The sequence below is a fragment of the Volvox carteri genome (genome assembly GCF_000143455.1).
Source record: "Volvox carteri f. nagariensis unplaced genomic scaffold VOLCAscaffold_16, whole genome shotgun sequence".
NCBI lineage: Eukaryota > Viridiplantae > Chlorophyta > Chlorophyceae > Chlamydomonadales > Volvocaceae > Volvox > Volvox carteri.
In genome coordinates, this window is record NW_003307559.1 from 194,638 (window position 1) to 211,669 (window position 17,032).

Consider the following 17,032-nt stretch of genomic DNA (forward strand, 5'->3'; position numbering starts at 1 on the left):
ATTTTCGTGTTGCCAACAGCAATATAACCCTTTATGCTGCTATTAATCATGCATGGCTCCGCTTTCCTGCCGCCACACAGCACCTTGCGGACTGTGATCGTCGATTAGCCTTGAAGTCCGGACGAAGAAGGGGTCCATGTCAAGGGTTGGCTCCTGCACAATCGGGCGTGCAGCATACCGGCGAGTTCGTGGACTTACTATATACTACACGACTGTCTGTGACCAGCTGTCCGCTTCCGGCACTGCCAGGGAGGACCGTAGCCCGCTGCAGGCGTACAACTGAGGAACACAGCCGAATGCTGCAAACGGGCCTCTGGTGTCTTCGCCTCACGAGCTGTACCATTCCCGACTGGCCATTCATCGCCCTACCTTCACTCTTTGCCTGAGCTCGTCGTCCCTCACGAGTGTCGCCTCTGCACTGGCGCTGCTCAGCCGCTTCTTGGCTTTGGAACCACGCGCGCCACCGTCCGCGCCGCCGTCTCCCTGCTCGTTGTCCCCTTTGCCGTCCTGATCCTGTCCAGCACCATCGTCATCTACAGCGGGGCGCGTACACGAGGCATTACCAGCAGGGTGTCAGGGTGCCCCGCGGTGTGTGAGCCACGTCAAGAGTGACGACAGCGGTGACCAATGGGAGTTCAGGACCTCACCGTCGGCTTTGCGGAAGGCTTGACCGTAGTTGATAGAGTTAGCGAGATTGTACACTGCATCCACACGCTTGCTGTAGATTTTCGTGCCAGCTTCCAAGCCGATTCCAGCATTCTGGAAATGCCCCTCACTTGAGAGGGCGCTGTCCTTCGCGCCGTCACTGAACACCAACGCCTGTGAGCCAGGGGTGGAGGGGGGAGGTGAGAGATTGAAGCAGTCGGGTTAAAGTGTGCTGCGCAGTCCGCGCATCCGGGGCCTGCTGGAGACGGAGCTTACCCGTAGAGCATCAATTCCTTGTAGGTCAAAAGCATTATCGACACTGATCTTATTTCCGCAGCATAGCTCGCTGACTTGTCGGAGGATATCCCGAGCTTGCGCAGTGCTCATCCAGTCACCCTTGGTGTCACCATTCGGGTTACCCTTGGGTTCATCCCCATGTAGCTGTGCACTGTTAAATCGCTTAGAAAATTTCTTGGCCGCGCGTTGCCGACGGCCTTGGTCAACCTCCATGTCATCTTGATCAAGCTCCATATCGTCCATCTGTTGGTGATGCCGTGTGGACGCCAATATGGTTGTCATGCGAATACCTAGCACACGAGAAGGGCTTACCTCGACGTCCTCCATTTCCCACCGATTATACTATTTTAATACAAATATAGCGTCGAGAACCTTTCTCCTGTGAGACGTTTGCCAAGACACTTTAAAAGTAGCGACGCGCTTCCATGTAAGCCGGGGTGTGTCGCTCAGGTAGGCTGGTCATTGTTTCATAAGAATCAGAACAAAATGAATGAAGATTATGGTTATAGTTGATAAAAGTGCGTGCTTTCTTCGTGAAGCTGTACCTGTCTTCAAGATGCGTTTGAATTGGATTTTGCCTTACTCTGTAACTGTAGCAGTAAATCATGCACGCGTAGCAGCCAAGGCACCCTTTGCCAGTATGTGTAAGTTATGTATCAAAAACGTCGAGCTGAGAGCATGCCCATCATAGTACAGCACAGATTGCTTATACAGCAACGGACTTGCGCGTATATAATATCTTATTTATGCGTGGGCCCCATATCCTTTCCATGTTTCTTTATCTAAGTAAATCGCGAATGATTAGAAGCAAGGAGATTTGTGACGAAGACTACAAGCGTGTCCGATACATGTCCGCCTTTCTCAGGCGCCTTTGGCCACCAAGCAAACCAGTCCACGAGCTCTCCTTCCATGGGACTAAGCGCGCACATCATTTGCAAACTCCATCGTAGCAAGGCCGGCGCACACAGCGCTAGCACCTGCTACGGATGGACAAGGACACCCTAGAGCAGGAGAACGAAAACATACATAAGACACCCAAAACTCTGGCATCCAAACCAGCAACAAACCAGCAAAACGATATAACGCCAGCCATGAGGACTGACGGGTGCTAGAACTCCAAGCCATATACCACAGCCACACCAGCAGCCTCAGATCCCCCCTGCCCCGAAGCAACCCACCTGCATCCCCAAGACTCCGACCCCTCTGCGCAATTACCTGCACACAAACAGACACTTCCAAACAGACCCTCTCCGCACAAGCACTTGGGGGTAAAAGCACATGCAGAAGCACATCCCGGTACTCAAGCACAACGAGAGCTGAAAAGCTGGATAACTAAACTCAAAACGACCTACATAGTTCTTCAATCACTCAGCTTCACTCAGAGCGCACAACACCAGCTTCCTGTCTCCTTCCCCATCCTCCCACCCCTCTGCCCGCCATTATCCTTGCAGCTTTTCCCATTTCCTTTTTCCCCCCTTACAGCCGCTACCATTATCACACCCACCCCGCATCTACACAACTCAAAGCGGCCGAGGCCCCCAACAGGGGGGAAGTTAAGAACCTCCAATCTCAGATTGCGTGGTCCTCCTCCGGCTCCTCATCATCGTCATCCAGCTGCACCTCGTCCTCCTCGTCCTCCGTCTCCTCCTCGTCGCTGTTGAAACGAAGTGCCGTAGCCCAGCCGCCATTACCCCGCAGAGGCCGCCGCGACCGCTCCGCCGCCAGGCCCCCCCCTCCACCGCCGCCAAAGCCGCCACCGTCGTCTGAACCCCCCGCGCCGCCGCGTGCCTTGCCCGCCCGCTCCGCCAGCGCAAACTCGTGCTGTACCATGTCCCGTACCATTGTGCCGTACGTTATCCTCAAATCGCCCTCAAACATGTCTGGCAGCCTAGACACCACCGAAGCGACCAGTTTGTCCAAGCACGTCTGCTGCTGCGGGCGCCAGCTAACGAGGCCGCCGCCAGCGCCGGCAGAAAATGAAGAGGAGGATGGCGAGTGCGAGTGCGAGTGCGGCCGCCTCCAAGGCAGCGCCATGGGCGCCCGAGTGGGTCGCGCCGCGTAGCTCCGGGCGATGTGCTGCGAGGCGGCAGACCGGGGGGCCCCCATGGTATAGCCGGTACCCAGGTAGCCATCGGGAGCCCCAGAGAGACATCACCACCAGGGATTGGGGAGGAACCATATGACGATGGTGATGGTGATGGTGATGATGCAGATAAGAAGCAGCAAAGGGTCCATTGCCGATCAATGTCCAAAGCAACGGAACACACCCTACCCACCCAAGGTTGCCCCTCCCTGGGGTGAAGACCCCCCCTTCTGCTATCCCTCTTTCCTCCCCCCATATAAACACATAACTCCACGCTCCCCTCTCCCACCCACCCCCCCAGCACCCACATGGAACTGCGTGGACACCAGGTTCATGATGTCCATGTGGGAGGTGGGGTTCTCCGCGTGCTCCACATCCAAACACATGGGGCACAGGCCCGGGGGAGGCAGTGCGGGGATGGTGGTGGGAGGGGGAGGGGGAGACGACGAGGACGACGTGACGGCAGGCAGCGCCGGGCGCGACGTGTCGTACTGCAAATGAAACCACGTGATTGCACTGGAAGGGCCACCTGCATGTGTGACAAAACGGACCACTGTGCTTACTTGTGCGGAGTTACACGGTGTACGGTCTGAAGTACGACACGACTTGACGGGCAACACCAGGCCAAGCAGTGTCGCAGTGCGTCACCGCACGCTGTTGAGGTGCTCGTGAGTGCGCCAGTGGACAGCGCATGATGATGCATATCACGTCATATCAGATGCGGTAACGCGATCAGCCCCGCCGCCTCCACATACCCCACAAGAGTGTGGTTCGTCGTACCCCACAACTGCACAATAGTAGCAGAGAGAAGCACACCGCGCCTCTTAGTTACCGCGGCCCAGATCCTTAACCGGCACGCACGCACACACCCCACTTCTCAGTTCCTTACATAACAGGGGGTCGTAGGGCGCCACAATGGCACAAACACTGGGCTGCGGCTGCTGGCCCCCCTCTCCTCCCGCTGGGGCCGGTGACCTGCCCGCCGCCGCGCCCTCCTGCTCCTGCTGCAGTTTGGCCGCGTGCAGCACATCCAGGGTGTTGGGCGCGGCGGGGTAGGCGGGGTGGGAGCGGTAGGAGCCCACACACTGCAGACCCCAGTTGCGAATCACCTCCCGCACCTGTGTGCACAAATGTGCGTGCGTGCGCACGCAGTCACACACACAGCCACACACGGGAAGAAGACATTCAGAAGAGGGGCATGTAGGCGGGCGGAGAGGGCGGTGCAGCCCCTACGAAGGCCAGGTCCGTGTGCCCGGTCCCCACCCTTCACCAACCCACCCTCCGCACTGTATTCCGCCCCTCACCATGCCCCCATAGCCCCGTAGCCCCATTCCAACGGCCGCCCTCCCCTTCAGCCAGCTACCCGCCGGACAGCAGGTCAAGTACCCCCAACTGCTTTCTACCCTCTCACCCCGGGCTCTTTCCCCACCTCACCGCCACGACCCCACCCCCCGGTGCCCCACACCAGCCTCACCGGCCCCGGACCCCCACGCACCCACCCAAACAGGATGCTCCATGTGCCATTAAGACGTCCTCCCCAACCCCCCACCCACCCGCCGCCCGCAACCCCACCACACACACACCCTCCCTTCTATCTGTCAGCACCGACCGCCTACCCGGGCCATGTCCGTGGCATCGAACTCCACCGCCACCGCCGGACGCCCTGACCCGTTGGCGCTCGCGATCCCCGCCGCCTGGTGCGGGTGCGGGTGGTGCGGGTGGTGCTGCTGCAGCTCCAGCACCGGAAATGCCCGTGTGACTGTGAGGGTGCGGCTGGCTGGGTCGTAGACCCCCGCCAGCAGTCCGCCCACCTCCGTGGAGGAGCAGTGCGCGTGGAAGTCCATCACGATGACAACCCTGTGGGGGTGTTGGGGGAGGTGGGTTAAAATGCGGAGCGATGGGGGGCTGTGGGGAGGTGTGATGTGGTGCGCGGAAGAGGCGGGACGAGCAGGGCAGCAGCATGGCCGCGGAGGGGGACGGGCGCCGGGGGGATGTTGGCGGCGGGCAGTACGGGGCGGTAATAAAGACGACAGGAGGTAGGTGCGGGGGGGAAGATGAACTACTAGCCGTACGGGTACAGAGGTGTGTGTGTGTGTGAGATGGCAACGGACCGACGGTGAAGGTGCCCACCACAAAGGCAACAGGGGGGGGAGATACATGTACACATACACATACACATGCACCTATTACTCGCACCCGGTGGGGCCCCATTCCGGAACCCAGTTCAGCGCGTCCAACGTGTACGACCAACAGAACGAGAATGTGCGGAGGGCTTTGCACACGCCGCGCACACACCCACACCCACACCCACAAGCGCCCTCACTCGCTACCCCCTCCCCCCTCCCCCCTTCCCCCCACGACCTGACCACCTACATGTCCGACACCCTCAGTCTGAAGGGCTGCGCCCCCACCGCCCCGCTGCCGGGCTCAGCTCCCAGGTAGTTCCCACACGCCACCTCGGACACGGCGGGCCCGGGCAGGGGCAGCAGTGGTCCCGCAGACCGGGGGGCGGGGGCGGGGCCGGGGGCGGGGGCGGCGGGCTGCAGACACAGGGGGGGTTGAGAGGGGTGGTGTGGAGAGAGGTGTGTGTGTACGTGTGTGTTTGTGTGATGGGGGCCTGTATGTTGAGAACGGGGTTTGGCTGGCGGACAGTTTTGGTACCACCAGTCCCTCCACATGCTCCGACATCTACCCACCTGCTGTCGTTGCTAAAACCCTCCACCCCTCCTCCACCCCCTCCTCCACCTCCTCGCTCGCTACACCTCCCGCCCTGCCACCCAGTCATCCCCCCAGCCGCTTTTTGTCCCCCGGCACGCTCGCCGAGCGGAAACAGCCCCGGACATACATACACGCATACACGCACAGCTTTCCGCAGACACATGTTTGCCGTACATCACGTCCATACGGATCGCGTCAATCGACAGCATCTCCACCCTCGCCACCCCCTGTGTGGTTTCCCCCCTCCCCTCCTCCCCCTCCCCCTCCTCCTCCTTCCACCCCCCTCCTCCCCCTCCCCTCGCCCCCCGACCCCCCAGCCCACCTTGAGCTTGAGCTTTATCTTGAGACCTGTTGCCGCCCGAACCCCCCCAACCCCCCCGCCCCCGCTGGATCCCGCCTCCACCTCCGGGCCCTCCTCGGTGCGCTGCCGCTTGCTGGGGGGACCATCTGGAGGGGTGTTCCCGCGGGCAGGAGGGGGGACGGAATGAACCCGGGTGGGGCGTGCGGCGAGATGTGCCAAGTGGGCCTTTAGTGCGGGGCGGGGCTGCTGCGGCGGCGGGGAGCGTTGTCGTGTCAGAGGCGTTGTATCGCAAACACGGGGTTGAAGTAGCGGCGGCCGGGGAGGCGGGTCAGCATGTAACGTTCGTGAGTGCGTGAGTGAGTGAGGGTCCAAGACCAGCGGGAATACTGGTGCGGATCATTGCAGCTGCATTCGCTGTCCTAGGGTGTAGGAACCGAAGCACGGCCGAAGCCGCGGGAGGGGCCCCAGTAAGAAGTAAGCCAGTCTGGGAAGGGGCACATGGAAAGATCCTTTCCAACAGAAACGGAAAGCTCACAGAGGCGGAATAAGCGGGGCGACTGCACCCCTGGGGCCATCCATCCCCTCCTCTCTCCCCCCCTCCCAGCCCACCAGCACCCCCACCACCCCCTCACTCACCTTCATCAGCGGCCCCATTGGCCTCAGCCCCCGCCACCCCCAGCCCCAGCCCTGCCGCCTGCCTCAGTGGCGACGGGTAGCTGCTGGAGTGGGGTGACGGACCCCCCCCTCCGCCCACCCCCACCCCTCCAAAGGAGCCCGTGGGGGTGGCCCCGCGAGTGCCGCCTCCGCCGCCCCCACTGAGGGCCCCCAGCCCGGAGGCCGCCAGCTGCTGGCGCAGGTACTGCTCCTTGAAGTGCTCCAGGAGCCTGGTGGTGCGAGGAGGAAGCGGAGGTCGAGGAGGGGGATAGGGCTGAAGATGGGATGGGACGAAGGGGGCGAAGGGAGGCGGTGGCAGGTTGTACGGGGGGGGCCGGCACCCCTTACAACAGGGGAAAGGGTAAAAGAAATTGGATACGGAAGAAGCGGAGGAGGATGAGAATGAAGGAGGAGAGGGGGAGAGCGAACCGCGGGGGGGAGGGGGAGTGCTAATGCCTGACAGGTTGGTTATTGGTCCGTCTGTCTATCTGTCTGTGTGTCTGTCCGTCAATAGTGGTGAGCTGAGTCGGGCGGTCGGGACCCGAGGGGAGCCGGTTGGGGGTTCACGAAGACGCCATGACAGCAAATGACCATTAGCTGCCGGCGCTACCAATATTACCACTACCGCACTACTCATCATTACTAGGACCATAAATATTGACTGCACGACAGACATGCTACAACTTCCATTGCTGTTGCTGCTACTGCCACCTCTACTCACTTCCCCGCGTACTTGACCGCCTTCCAGCCGTCATCCGCCTTTCGCTCCGGGTTGAGCTTCCGCTTCACCCAGATGGAGAAGGCGGAGGGGGACTCGAACGCCTGGCCTGTGGGGCCGGGGGGGGAGGGAGGGGGGAAAGGGGGGAGGGGGGGGAGGGAAGGGGAGAAGTCAACATGATGGAGACAACTTCAACACCGCGGAACGGAACGGAGTCGGTTAGTTAGTTGGCAAGGTTAGCAACCTGAGGAAACCGCGATGGGTGTGTGCAGGTGTGCACTGTAATACTGCACTGGGGTGACGTGACAATCAAGTAAAGACGTGAGCACTGCAAAACAAGGACGACGACTCAAAGAGGGCGTATCGCGACCCCAAAACAGCCCCACTGGCCGCACTGCCACCGCTCAAGACACCTCCAAGCAGGACGTCCCAAGAGCAAGAGAAACTGCAGCAGCAGCAGCAGCAGCAGTAGCGCAGTTCATTGGAAGCCTCCGTCCGCCTGGCATCAGACAGATTCCATCCCAACCCATCCCCAGCCACACCCCACCACCACCACTTTCATGACTGCTACTTCGCCAGCCTTTTCTTGCTGTCGCTACTTCTGTCTTCAGTTGATGCGGTTGATGTTGATCCCGCCTCTGTCCTCTATCCCGTCGTTCACTCCGCAACCGCCGCCGGCACCCCCAAATGCCGCATCACGGCAAGACGGCGGAGTGAAAGGATCCCCTACCAAAAGATACACCACCGCTTTGTCTCACCTCACCTCACCTCACCTTACCTGATAGGGCGGCTCAGGGTGCTCCCGGAAATCCTGAGAGGACCGTACACCCCGTCCTCCACCAGCACCAGCACAAACCCCCGCCAGGGACCGCTCCCCACCACACCCAGGGCTTCCTCATCCCCCACAAGGACGCGAGGGGCACACACACCAACATACAGACGGACATATACACGCACAGAGAGAGAGACGCGGAGATACCTCAGCCTCAGACACGCCAGATGCGAAGGTTATTGCCACGCGACTGGTCTGACTTCGCACCTTCGCACAGGATGGTGGCTTCCTCGGTGAGGTCGGCCCAGGTGATAAGGCCCTTGTACTCCACGTACAGGACCTTGCTGCCGGGAACCAGGAAGCCGGCATCCAGCAGCGTGCGCAACGTGATGGCCCCGGCTGGTCGCTTGGGGGCGGCCTTGCCCTTGACGGTCGCGGCAGCCGGGGGGCGAGGTGCGGGCTGCGGCTGCGGCTGCGCGGGGCGAGCGGGGGGAGCTATGGGCTTTGGTGGGGCAGCTGTGGCGGCAGCGCCTGTGGCCGCCGCCGCAGTTGTGCCGGCGCGGAATGGCTTTGGGGCCGGGATCTCGCTGCTGGGTGGCTCAGACCCGCGGATTTTGGCTGTGGCTGCGGCCTGCGTGCGGGAGAAGGAATTGCCGTGGAGGGCGGTGTGGGAGAGCTGGTTCACACCTGTCGGGCTCACGACAAGAGCCCCTTGTCGGCTACGAAGCAAAAGCGGAGTACCAGTCACACCTGCTGGATGAGACGGCCCTCATCATCTGTATCCGTGCCGCTGTCGTCTGCGTCATTTGCGGGTCTCCCGAAGGCGAGCTGCGCAGGCAGAGGTTGGCCATGGCCGCCGGCGCCCGGCTGCTGCTGTTGCCTAGCCGCAATGTCTGCCATAGTATTTTGTGTTAGTAAGGGTAGATATATCAACGACCGGCTTGGGCCAAGGGCGCAGGTGAGATAGGTGCAACACCGCACGGAAAATTGGCCGCAAATTAAATCTTAAAGACGCTTTACATTCGTTTATAATTTTGGAATCATATGGAAGAACCATGAGATGAAGTATGAGAGCGCCATGTAAATCTTTCCCATGGGCAACCACTTTTGGTGGTTTGCGTGGTTTGGCGAAAGTGTTCAGCGGTCAGTCCCCATAAGTTGAGCTGTCATTAAATTCACACAAAAGGACAGGACACCATGTACTTCACGGGCCAGCCCCTTAACCGCTCTCTTACGCCAGCGCCAAGGTCAAAGTTGGTTGCCTCGGCAGCGAGACTTCTGACACTTGTCGCCATGGCTGAAGCTTCAGACTCTGTCGCCCCTTTGGCAGCGGCTGCGGCGAAGCCCAGGTCCAAGGGCCAGCGCACCGCTGTGCCCGCCTACCCGGAACGTGTCCAAGCTGTGCTTCATTACCTCGAAGCAAACCCGATGCGATTGCAGTCCATTCCGATGGTGAGCCCTCAAAACGCATGTACATGCGATTAAGCCTAAGTGGGAGTGCGCTAGATGGGCCGGCAGTGGCAGCCTGCTATGCGCTCTGTATGCTATAGCTACATTGTCGTTATAAACGTCGCCCAAAGCCACGAAGTGTCGCAGCGGTACCCCTCCAGTGGTACCGCCTCCCTCAGGGCCTAAACCCTAGGTAAGCTGACACACATGCACACTTGCACACAGGCGCACAGGCGCAATGTAAACCCTATAAACCCAACTTGCCGCCGCTGTTGATACTACCCCGCTGGCAGGTGTACGACGCCGACGTGTCATCATCGCATCTGCCGGCTGTCGTACAAGGTCTCACCCCAGCGGACGTCATGCCGCCGCCGTCGCGGCGGCAAGGGGCTCCACAGCCCAGCCCCGACTCCCCCCCCTCCCCCCCCTCCCCCCCCTCCCAGCCCGCGACGGCGGCGGCGGCGGCTGAACACTACGCACGTGTGGTGGCGGGGCTGCTGTATGTAGCGTGTGGGTGAGTCGGTACGGCTATAAATGTACGGATGTGTGTACGGCTGGACTGGGGCTCGGTGGCATACACTCGGGTTGTAGACACCACACTAGGATTTCGTTGAATTCGAGCCGGCGGGTGGCCGACCCAGGTGCCGAATGGCGGGAGGGGTTGGCGGGGTGGGGTGGCATGGAGGGAACGGGAACTGAGGACACCGGCACGTGTGTGTATTGAGGGTAGGGTGGGGTGGGGGTGGGGTGGGCTCCTCATTTGGCGTCGTGTGAGTGAGTGTGGTGTTAAAGGGTTCTTCTTTAGTGTTTCGCCCCGAGGACAGGAGGACCGCCGGGGAGTTAGTCGGAGGGGCGGTTGGAGGGCCGTCAGCCGCCGCCGCCGCCTCCGGGGCCCCCGGCGTGGCGTGTATCGCTATGCCGAGTAGTGTTGTATGGCGGGGGCCGGGTAACGGGGCGGGTGGTAGGGTGGTAAAGGGGGGGGGGGAAACGATTGAGGGATGTGTGTGTATGATGCACGAACCACCGTCCAATCCCAAGGGGCCCTCCACAGGCCCCGCGTCCCCCGTTTTTCTTTTACGTTATTTATCCCTAACATTTCCTTTTACCTGCCTTACAGTTTTAGCTTGCTTGTTTTGTTTTGCTTGCACTTCTTCCTTCTCCTCTGCTGTATATTCCTTCCGTACATCCGTACCTTCGTCCCAAGCTGTCTCAAATCTGCTTGTTTCTTCCTAGTTTGCAGTTTTACGCAGATGCACCACACACATATACATATCTTGTTTCCTCCCGTCATGCTGACCCTGTGACTATTACTATTTCGCCTCTTTCACTTGTCTTCTAATAATTACTCGGGGGTGGGGGTGTCGTCGTGGCTCTGCTGTCCTTGTGCGAGATGTAGGTAAGTCTGCAGCTCTGTGTACAGCTGCTTTACGTTGTTTCCTTGACTTTTACGGCAGTTCCGGGCACATCTCGCATTGATTGTTATAGTGACAAAGTTATAGCCAGACTTGACCTTTACCACCACTAGCACGTCGTTTCATCAGTACCTCCACCCCCACCCCCCACCCCCGGTAGATACAGCTCGTCCACACTACGCTGGATGTCGAGGACAATCCTACGAGACCTAACACCGCAATAAACGTCCGTAGCGAAATGAGCTTCGCTCCACTCACTAGGCAGTGTCGGACCTCTTAAGGACAGCACACCGGCAGCAGTTCCCACTTCCCTCTTTCTCACCTCCCTCCTCCCCCTTAGCACTGCTACGGGGCCTCCGATATCGGCACTTGACACCTTGCTTCTTGCATCATCATCTCCCCCTCCCCCCCTAGGACCAGGATAGTCGGGTCGGTCGGGACGGGCGTGTGTGTGTGGTGGGGAGGAGCACTTGCATGTCACCAGCAGCTTTTTATTACTAGCTAATCAGCCAGTTTTTGGCCAAACCTCGCCAATGCCGCCGCCAGACCGGCGGCAAACTTTATTCCAGCTTCACGTCAGCAGTTTTTTACTACTTTTCTGCCGCATCTACACCTATCTTTAGTTCTTTACGGATTCGATTTACTGCTTTTCTTCCGCGCTTATTTTAGCCTTGGCGGCTAGGTAGGTTCACTAGGTTCATCCCGAGGTCACCGCCTTCAAGGACGCCTTTTGGTCAGTTCTACGTCTGGTACACTCTTGCCCTGGCAGCAGCTTCACTCGTTCGTGGCTTGTCTTTCCCCCCTCCCCTCCCCTCCCCTCCCTGCAGCGGTTTAGATCAGGCCCACAACCTGGTGACCCCGCTGTGCTGGGGCTCCCCCACTCCGTACGGCGGTCCGCCCGTACCCGGCAGTCCGGCAGCCCAAGATGCTGCGTACGTACATGCGCTGGTGCACAGAGCCGAGGTTGGTGTCTTTGCGTGTTTTGGGGGGGGGGGGAAAAGGAAAGTTGGGAGGGGAATGGGTAGAAAAAAGGGCGGGAAGGGAGGAGGGGCAATAAACGTGTGGAAAAGGATAACACCTACCACCCGCGAGGAGGGGGAGGCAAGGTAGGGGGGCAATCTGTGTGGGCGAAGAGCTGGTGCCGAGGGCAGGTACGGAAGGGTCGGGGGGATCCGGCCACAGTGTTTTCGTTTGGCGGGGTTTCCTATTCGTACAATTCCCCCTCCATCCCCCCCTCCCAGGCCACCCCCCGAAACCCCGATCCGATTAAATCATTGTACACTTTCCGATACCCTTCCTTCCTATTTTGTTTTACACATCACCTCTACGGCTTCCATTCTTTTTGTTTCTTGGCTTTTACACGACTTTCCTTTCATCTAGGCGGCTAGGTAGTCCTTCTGGGTTTTTCGCCTTCTGCCTTCTTTGGACTTTGGACTTGCCAGCTAGTCCTTCGTCTCGCAACCCAAGCTGGCTACGTCGCCGCCAAGATTACGCACCTAAGACATCCCTTGGTGCTCAGTAAATCTTTTCCTGCCAGTATTTATAACTTCTCCTGGACTACCCGTCTTTAGTATCTGCTCCATTCGCCAGTGGTTCGTCTTACCCCCCTTACCCCCCCCAAACGTCCGCTCCCTACCCAAACCCCCAGGGGCTGCACGACGGCGAGTTCGGTACGGGATTCTCCAACGCCAATTATTGTGAGTGCCGCAAGTACACTGCAGTAGGCCAACGTTTGTGGCGCTAAATATTTTCGGGATATCAAATAGGATCTGACCCACTAAGAGTATTTAGACCTTTACGTGACCTGCGTATGTTTGTATGTATGTCTGTAGGGTATTCCGCCACCGGCCCCCACCCCATCCACCCCCGGGTGCTGCAAGCCATGAGGCGCCACGCAGCCGGTGACGAGCACCTGGAGAAGCTGGCAGCCAGCCACGGTGACACCTTCTCACCGGCCAAGTGGGTGGCGGTGTGCAGCCAGGCGGCGGCAGCTGGGGCGGGCAGGCAGCTGGGGCAGTCGGGGGTCAGCTGGCGGCACCACAACCCCCAGCAGCCCCAGAAGCAGCCGGCGACCGCCGCGTGGTGTGAGGACGTGATGGCCGAGGAGTGGCGGGCGCTGCTGGAGCACTGCTACAGCCAGTTGCGGGCGGCAGCGGCAGCAGCACCATCACAGCAGGGAGGAGTTGACGGGAAGAAGGGATTCAGCACGGCGTGCTAAGGATGGGGGGCCAGGGGTGTGTGTATGTATGTGCGTATGTAAGTGTGTGTTGGGGGGAAGGGGAGGAGGGAGGGGAGCTGCAGACTGTTGGGAGCTTTTGTTGGGGATGAAAATATGAGCTGATGCTTGTGCTTGTGCTTGTATGTATGTATGTATGTATGTATGTATGTATGTATGTATGTATGTATATGTTGGAGGGGTATGTTGTGTCCATGTGCGTTTGGGGGGGTTCGGTGTCCCGCTTGAGGGTTGGCCGGCTGTCCGGCTTGTTGCTGCTGCTTGTGTTAACTGACATGCCCCCTGCACCTGCACCTGCACCTGATGTTTTTACCGTTGTAGTTGCTGCTGCTGGTCGGCCATGCATGTCGGCAATCGCTAGCTTTAGTGCTCTGTGTGTGTATAAAGAAATGGTCCCCATGTATGGGCTCCGGCTGCTGCGGGTTGATCGATCGCGTCCGTTATGATCGGGGGTGAGGGGGTGAGGGGGTGAGGGGGGGAGATGATGCGTGTGCGGATTCTTGGGTGTTCGGAAGAGGGAGAGGATAATGAGGATGATGCCGCAAGCCAATAAACTAATAATAGCAATATATATGGAGTGAAATATTCCATATCGAATTAGTGGGGTTAGTAGTGGGGGGAGCCTCTGGCCGGCCGACCGACTGACCGGGGCACTGCACTCCGAGACCGCCCACATGTCAGCTGGTCAGGGCTGAGGTAGCTGACGTACTGCTGGCTGACGAATGCATGCGGGCCATAATACCGCTGGCCAGGCATGTGGAAGGAGGTGTGCATGTCACAGTGTGTACAGGATATAGCTGGATAGCGGGTAATTTTGAAGGTCGATGGGGAAGTTGACGGTTAGTGTATGTACGCATGTGCAGCATGTGTCATTACGTCTTATATAACACAATACGATAGTACGTAAGCTTGCAGGAATAATGTTTTATGGGATGTACGACGAAGTTTTGCTCTGCTAGCTGAGTACGGCTTGACTTGCTAGTAATCGTGGTGATGGCAGAAGTGGTAGTGGCTGCGTATGGCAGTCGGCATGGGAGTGACGGAAGTGGTGCTGCTGCGGCACTTGAAGGATGGCAGGCATTAAGTCCATCAGCCACTAGTGCAACACCAAAATATTGTACGGCAGCAGGGTGGTTATGAATGAAGAGGAGCAGCAGGTGAGGGGTCAGTCAAGGGACCAACATAGGTATGTGGTGGTCGGGGTGTTCGGATCCGGATCAGGATCCGGATCCACATTGCGGCCCTTCGTCCCTTCTCGCTGCGGCGGCACTGTTCAACTTCGCTTGGGGTAGTGAGGTAGAGGTAGTGAGGTAGATGTGTCCGAGTGCCGCCACGGTTCCGTGTTGCATCAGGCTGCTGCTACTGCTGCTGCTACTGCTGCTGCTACTGCTGCTGTTGGAGGCGGGTATATAAGCTGATGCACCATGCGCTGCTGTGTGGAACTGAATGGCCCATTCATTCATTCATTCATTCGCCTCTCAGTGCACAAGGTGGAGGGGCCGGAGCCGGGTACCGGCTTGTACGGATGTTGCAGGGCATTGATCCTGTACACTGATCCTGTCCTTGGATGGTGTCGGTTAAATGTCCATAATCAAAGGTGCCCTTAGCTCCTTTCCAGCCGGAGGGTACCGACGTTCAATCAGCTGCTGACCGAGCAGCTGCTGTGGAGGATTTATGGGTGGTTTCAGTGGCGAGCATGGCATCGCCCTGTGCTATCCCACCCAGAAGAGGTCTTCTCCCATACTGGCCGCTGACCCCACCACCACACCCCAATCCCTAGGGGGCAATCTGCAGCAGCACAAGCCCTTGCGCTCTTCTGTGAACGGCTTAGCTTCTTTTCCGGTCGTGGGCGTACTAGGGGCTCCGGGCTGTACCAGGGGCTCGGCTTCACTCCAAGAGCAAGGATTGCTACTTACTATCGCTGTGCACACTTGGGACTGTTAAGGGAGACACTCTGGGAAAAGGGGGGTCATTTTACCCGTAATTTTGGGTCAATCCACCCGTAATTTGACAGAAATTACGGGTCCGTAACACGTTACGGGTCCCGTAATTTGAGCACAAGGATACAGGTGAACATTTACGGGTGAAGACCCAGTGATTACGGGTGGATTTTACGCGGTGCTGGAGGTGAATTACGGGCGCATGTAACCAATTACACGCAAACTTACGGGTGAAGACCCAGTGATTACGGGTGGATTTTACGCGGTGCTGGAGGTGAATTACGGGCGCATGTAACCAATTACACGCAAAATTAGGGGTGAAGACCCAGTGATTACGGGTGGATTTTACGCGGTGCTGGAGGTGAATTACGGGCGCATGTAACCAATTACACGCAAACTTACGGGTGAAGACCCAGTGATTACGGGTGGATTTTACGCGGTGCTGGAGGTGAATTACGGGCGCATGTAACCAATTACACGCAAACTTACGGGTGAAGACCCAGTGATTACGGGTGGATTTTACGCGGTGCTGGAGGTGAATTACGGGCGCATGTAACCAATTACACGCAAACTTACGGGTGAAGACCCAGTGATTACGGGTGAATATTACGCGGTACTGGAGGTGAATTACGGGCGCATGTAACCAATTACACGCAAACTTACGGGTGAAGACCCAGTGATTACGGGTGAATATTACGCGGTGCTGCAGGTGAATTACGGGCGCATGTAACCAATTACACGCAAATTACGGGTGAAGACCCAGTGATTACGGGTGGATTACACGGTGCTAGGTGAATTACGGGCGCATGTAACCAATTACTGCATGTTAAATTAACGATTGGTGAATACTTGCGGCAAGCCTCAAAATGGACGCACACCCCTTGTCAAAGTAGCCTAAGTCTCAGTGTGCTTGTGGACCAAGGCGCTTTGGACTCACAACGCCAACCAGCCAGCCTGACAGCCTGATGCATTCATCTCAACCATCGTCCTCGAAAACAGCGTTCATGTCACCCCCCATACAGCAAGTGCTCGCCAAGGAGTCTCACCACCACTTGCAGAGTTCGTGCCTACTCCTACGGATGAAACCCCCGATGCATGACATGTACCGGCACCTATTGGGATCGGTCTGTCCCATCCTGCCTGGGGCCGACCTGGTGTGTGCACCCCCAAGCACTCATCACTGCTGTCATGTTACTGCTCACTTCCACCACTGTCGCTGCTGCCACTGCCACTGCTGCTGCTGCTAGCTTCGCTATATTTGCCCGGGTCCTCCGAGCTGGACTCCTCCCCAGCGCCAGCGGCTAGGACCTCTTCCTCACCAGCATCCGACCCACCCTCCGAGCTACCCTCCTCTGTCCGCCCCCTCCGCCCTCCCTTGCCTGCACCGCCCTGAAGCTCGAGGTTTTCCAGCCTTTACGGCAGCTAGGGGTCCGCATGTCTTTCCTGATAGACGACCAGATGGGTGCCGCGGGGTCGAAGGCCGCGGCACAGTACGAGTGTGGGGCGGTGGTACGGCTGCTGGCGGCCCTAGGCTTCACCCTCAGCCTGTCCAAGTGCCAGCTGATCCCAAGAAGGCGAGTCTGTTTCTTGGGGATGGAGGTGGATGCGGAGGCGCAAGCATTCAGAGTACCAGACGACAAGCTAGCTAGATTCCGTACGCTGCTCACACAGCTCGAAGGCAAACGGCTAACAGCGCGGCAGGTGGCGCAGGTGGCCGGCAAAATCATCGCCATGACGCCCGCCGTCACCACGGCACCCCTGTATGCGTGGATGGTGTGGTGTGTAGCCCGGGGCGTGGCGTGGGACG

At 58.7% G+C, this 17,032-nt stretch overlaps 2 protein-coding genes across 2 annotated transcripts; one reads left to right on the forward strand and one right to left on the reverse strand.

Moving 5' to 3' along the window:
- Positions 1 to 647: 647 nt before the first annotated feature.
- Positions 648 to 9,088, reverse strand: VOLCADRAFT_117378 (uncharacterized protein; the record flags this gene model as incomplete). The annotated part of the gene is made up of 13 exons (XM_002949873.1): positions 648 to 819; positions 922 to 1,185; positions 2,563 to 3,018; positions 3,319 to 3,554; positions 3,915 to 4,143; positions 4,642 to 4,719; positions 4,768 to 4,882; positions 5,399 to 5,565; positions 6,066 to 6,190; positions 6,681 to 6,928; positions 7,420 to 7,525; positions 8,456 to 8,819; positions 8,939 to 9,088. Coding segments are annotated over 13 exons (2,710 nt in total), but the record flags the coding sequence as incomplete, so codon positions are not given.
- A 393-nt stretch (positions 9,089 to 9,481) lies between these two features.
- Positions 9,482 to 13,267, forward strand: VOLCADRAFT_117381 (uncharacterized protein; the record flags this gene model as incomplete). The annotated part of the gene is made up of 5 exons (XM_002949769.1): positions 9,482 to 9,640; positions 10,081 to 10,151; positions 11,877 to 12,012; positions 12,698 to 12,746; positions 12,930 to 13,267. 5 exons carry the CDS (start codon positions 9,482 to 9,484, stop codon positions 13,265 to 13,267), a joined length of 753 nt encoding a protein of 250 aa, XP_002949815.1.
- Between the last annotated feature and the right edge of the window lie 3,765 nt (positions 13,268 to 17,032).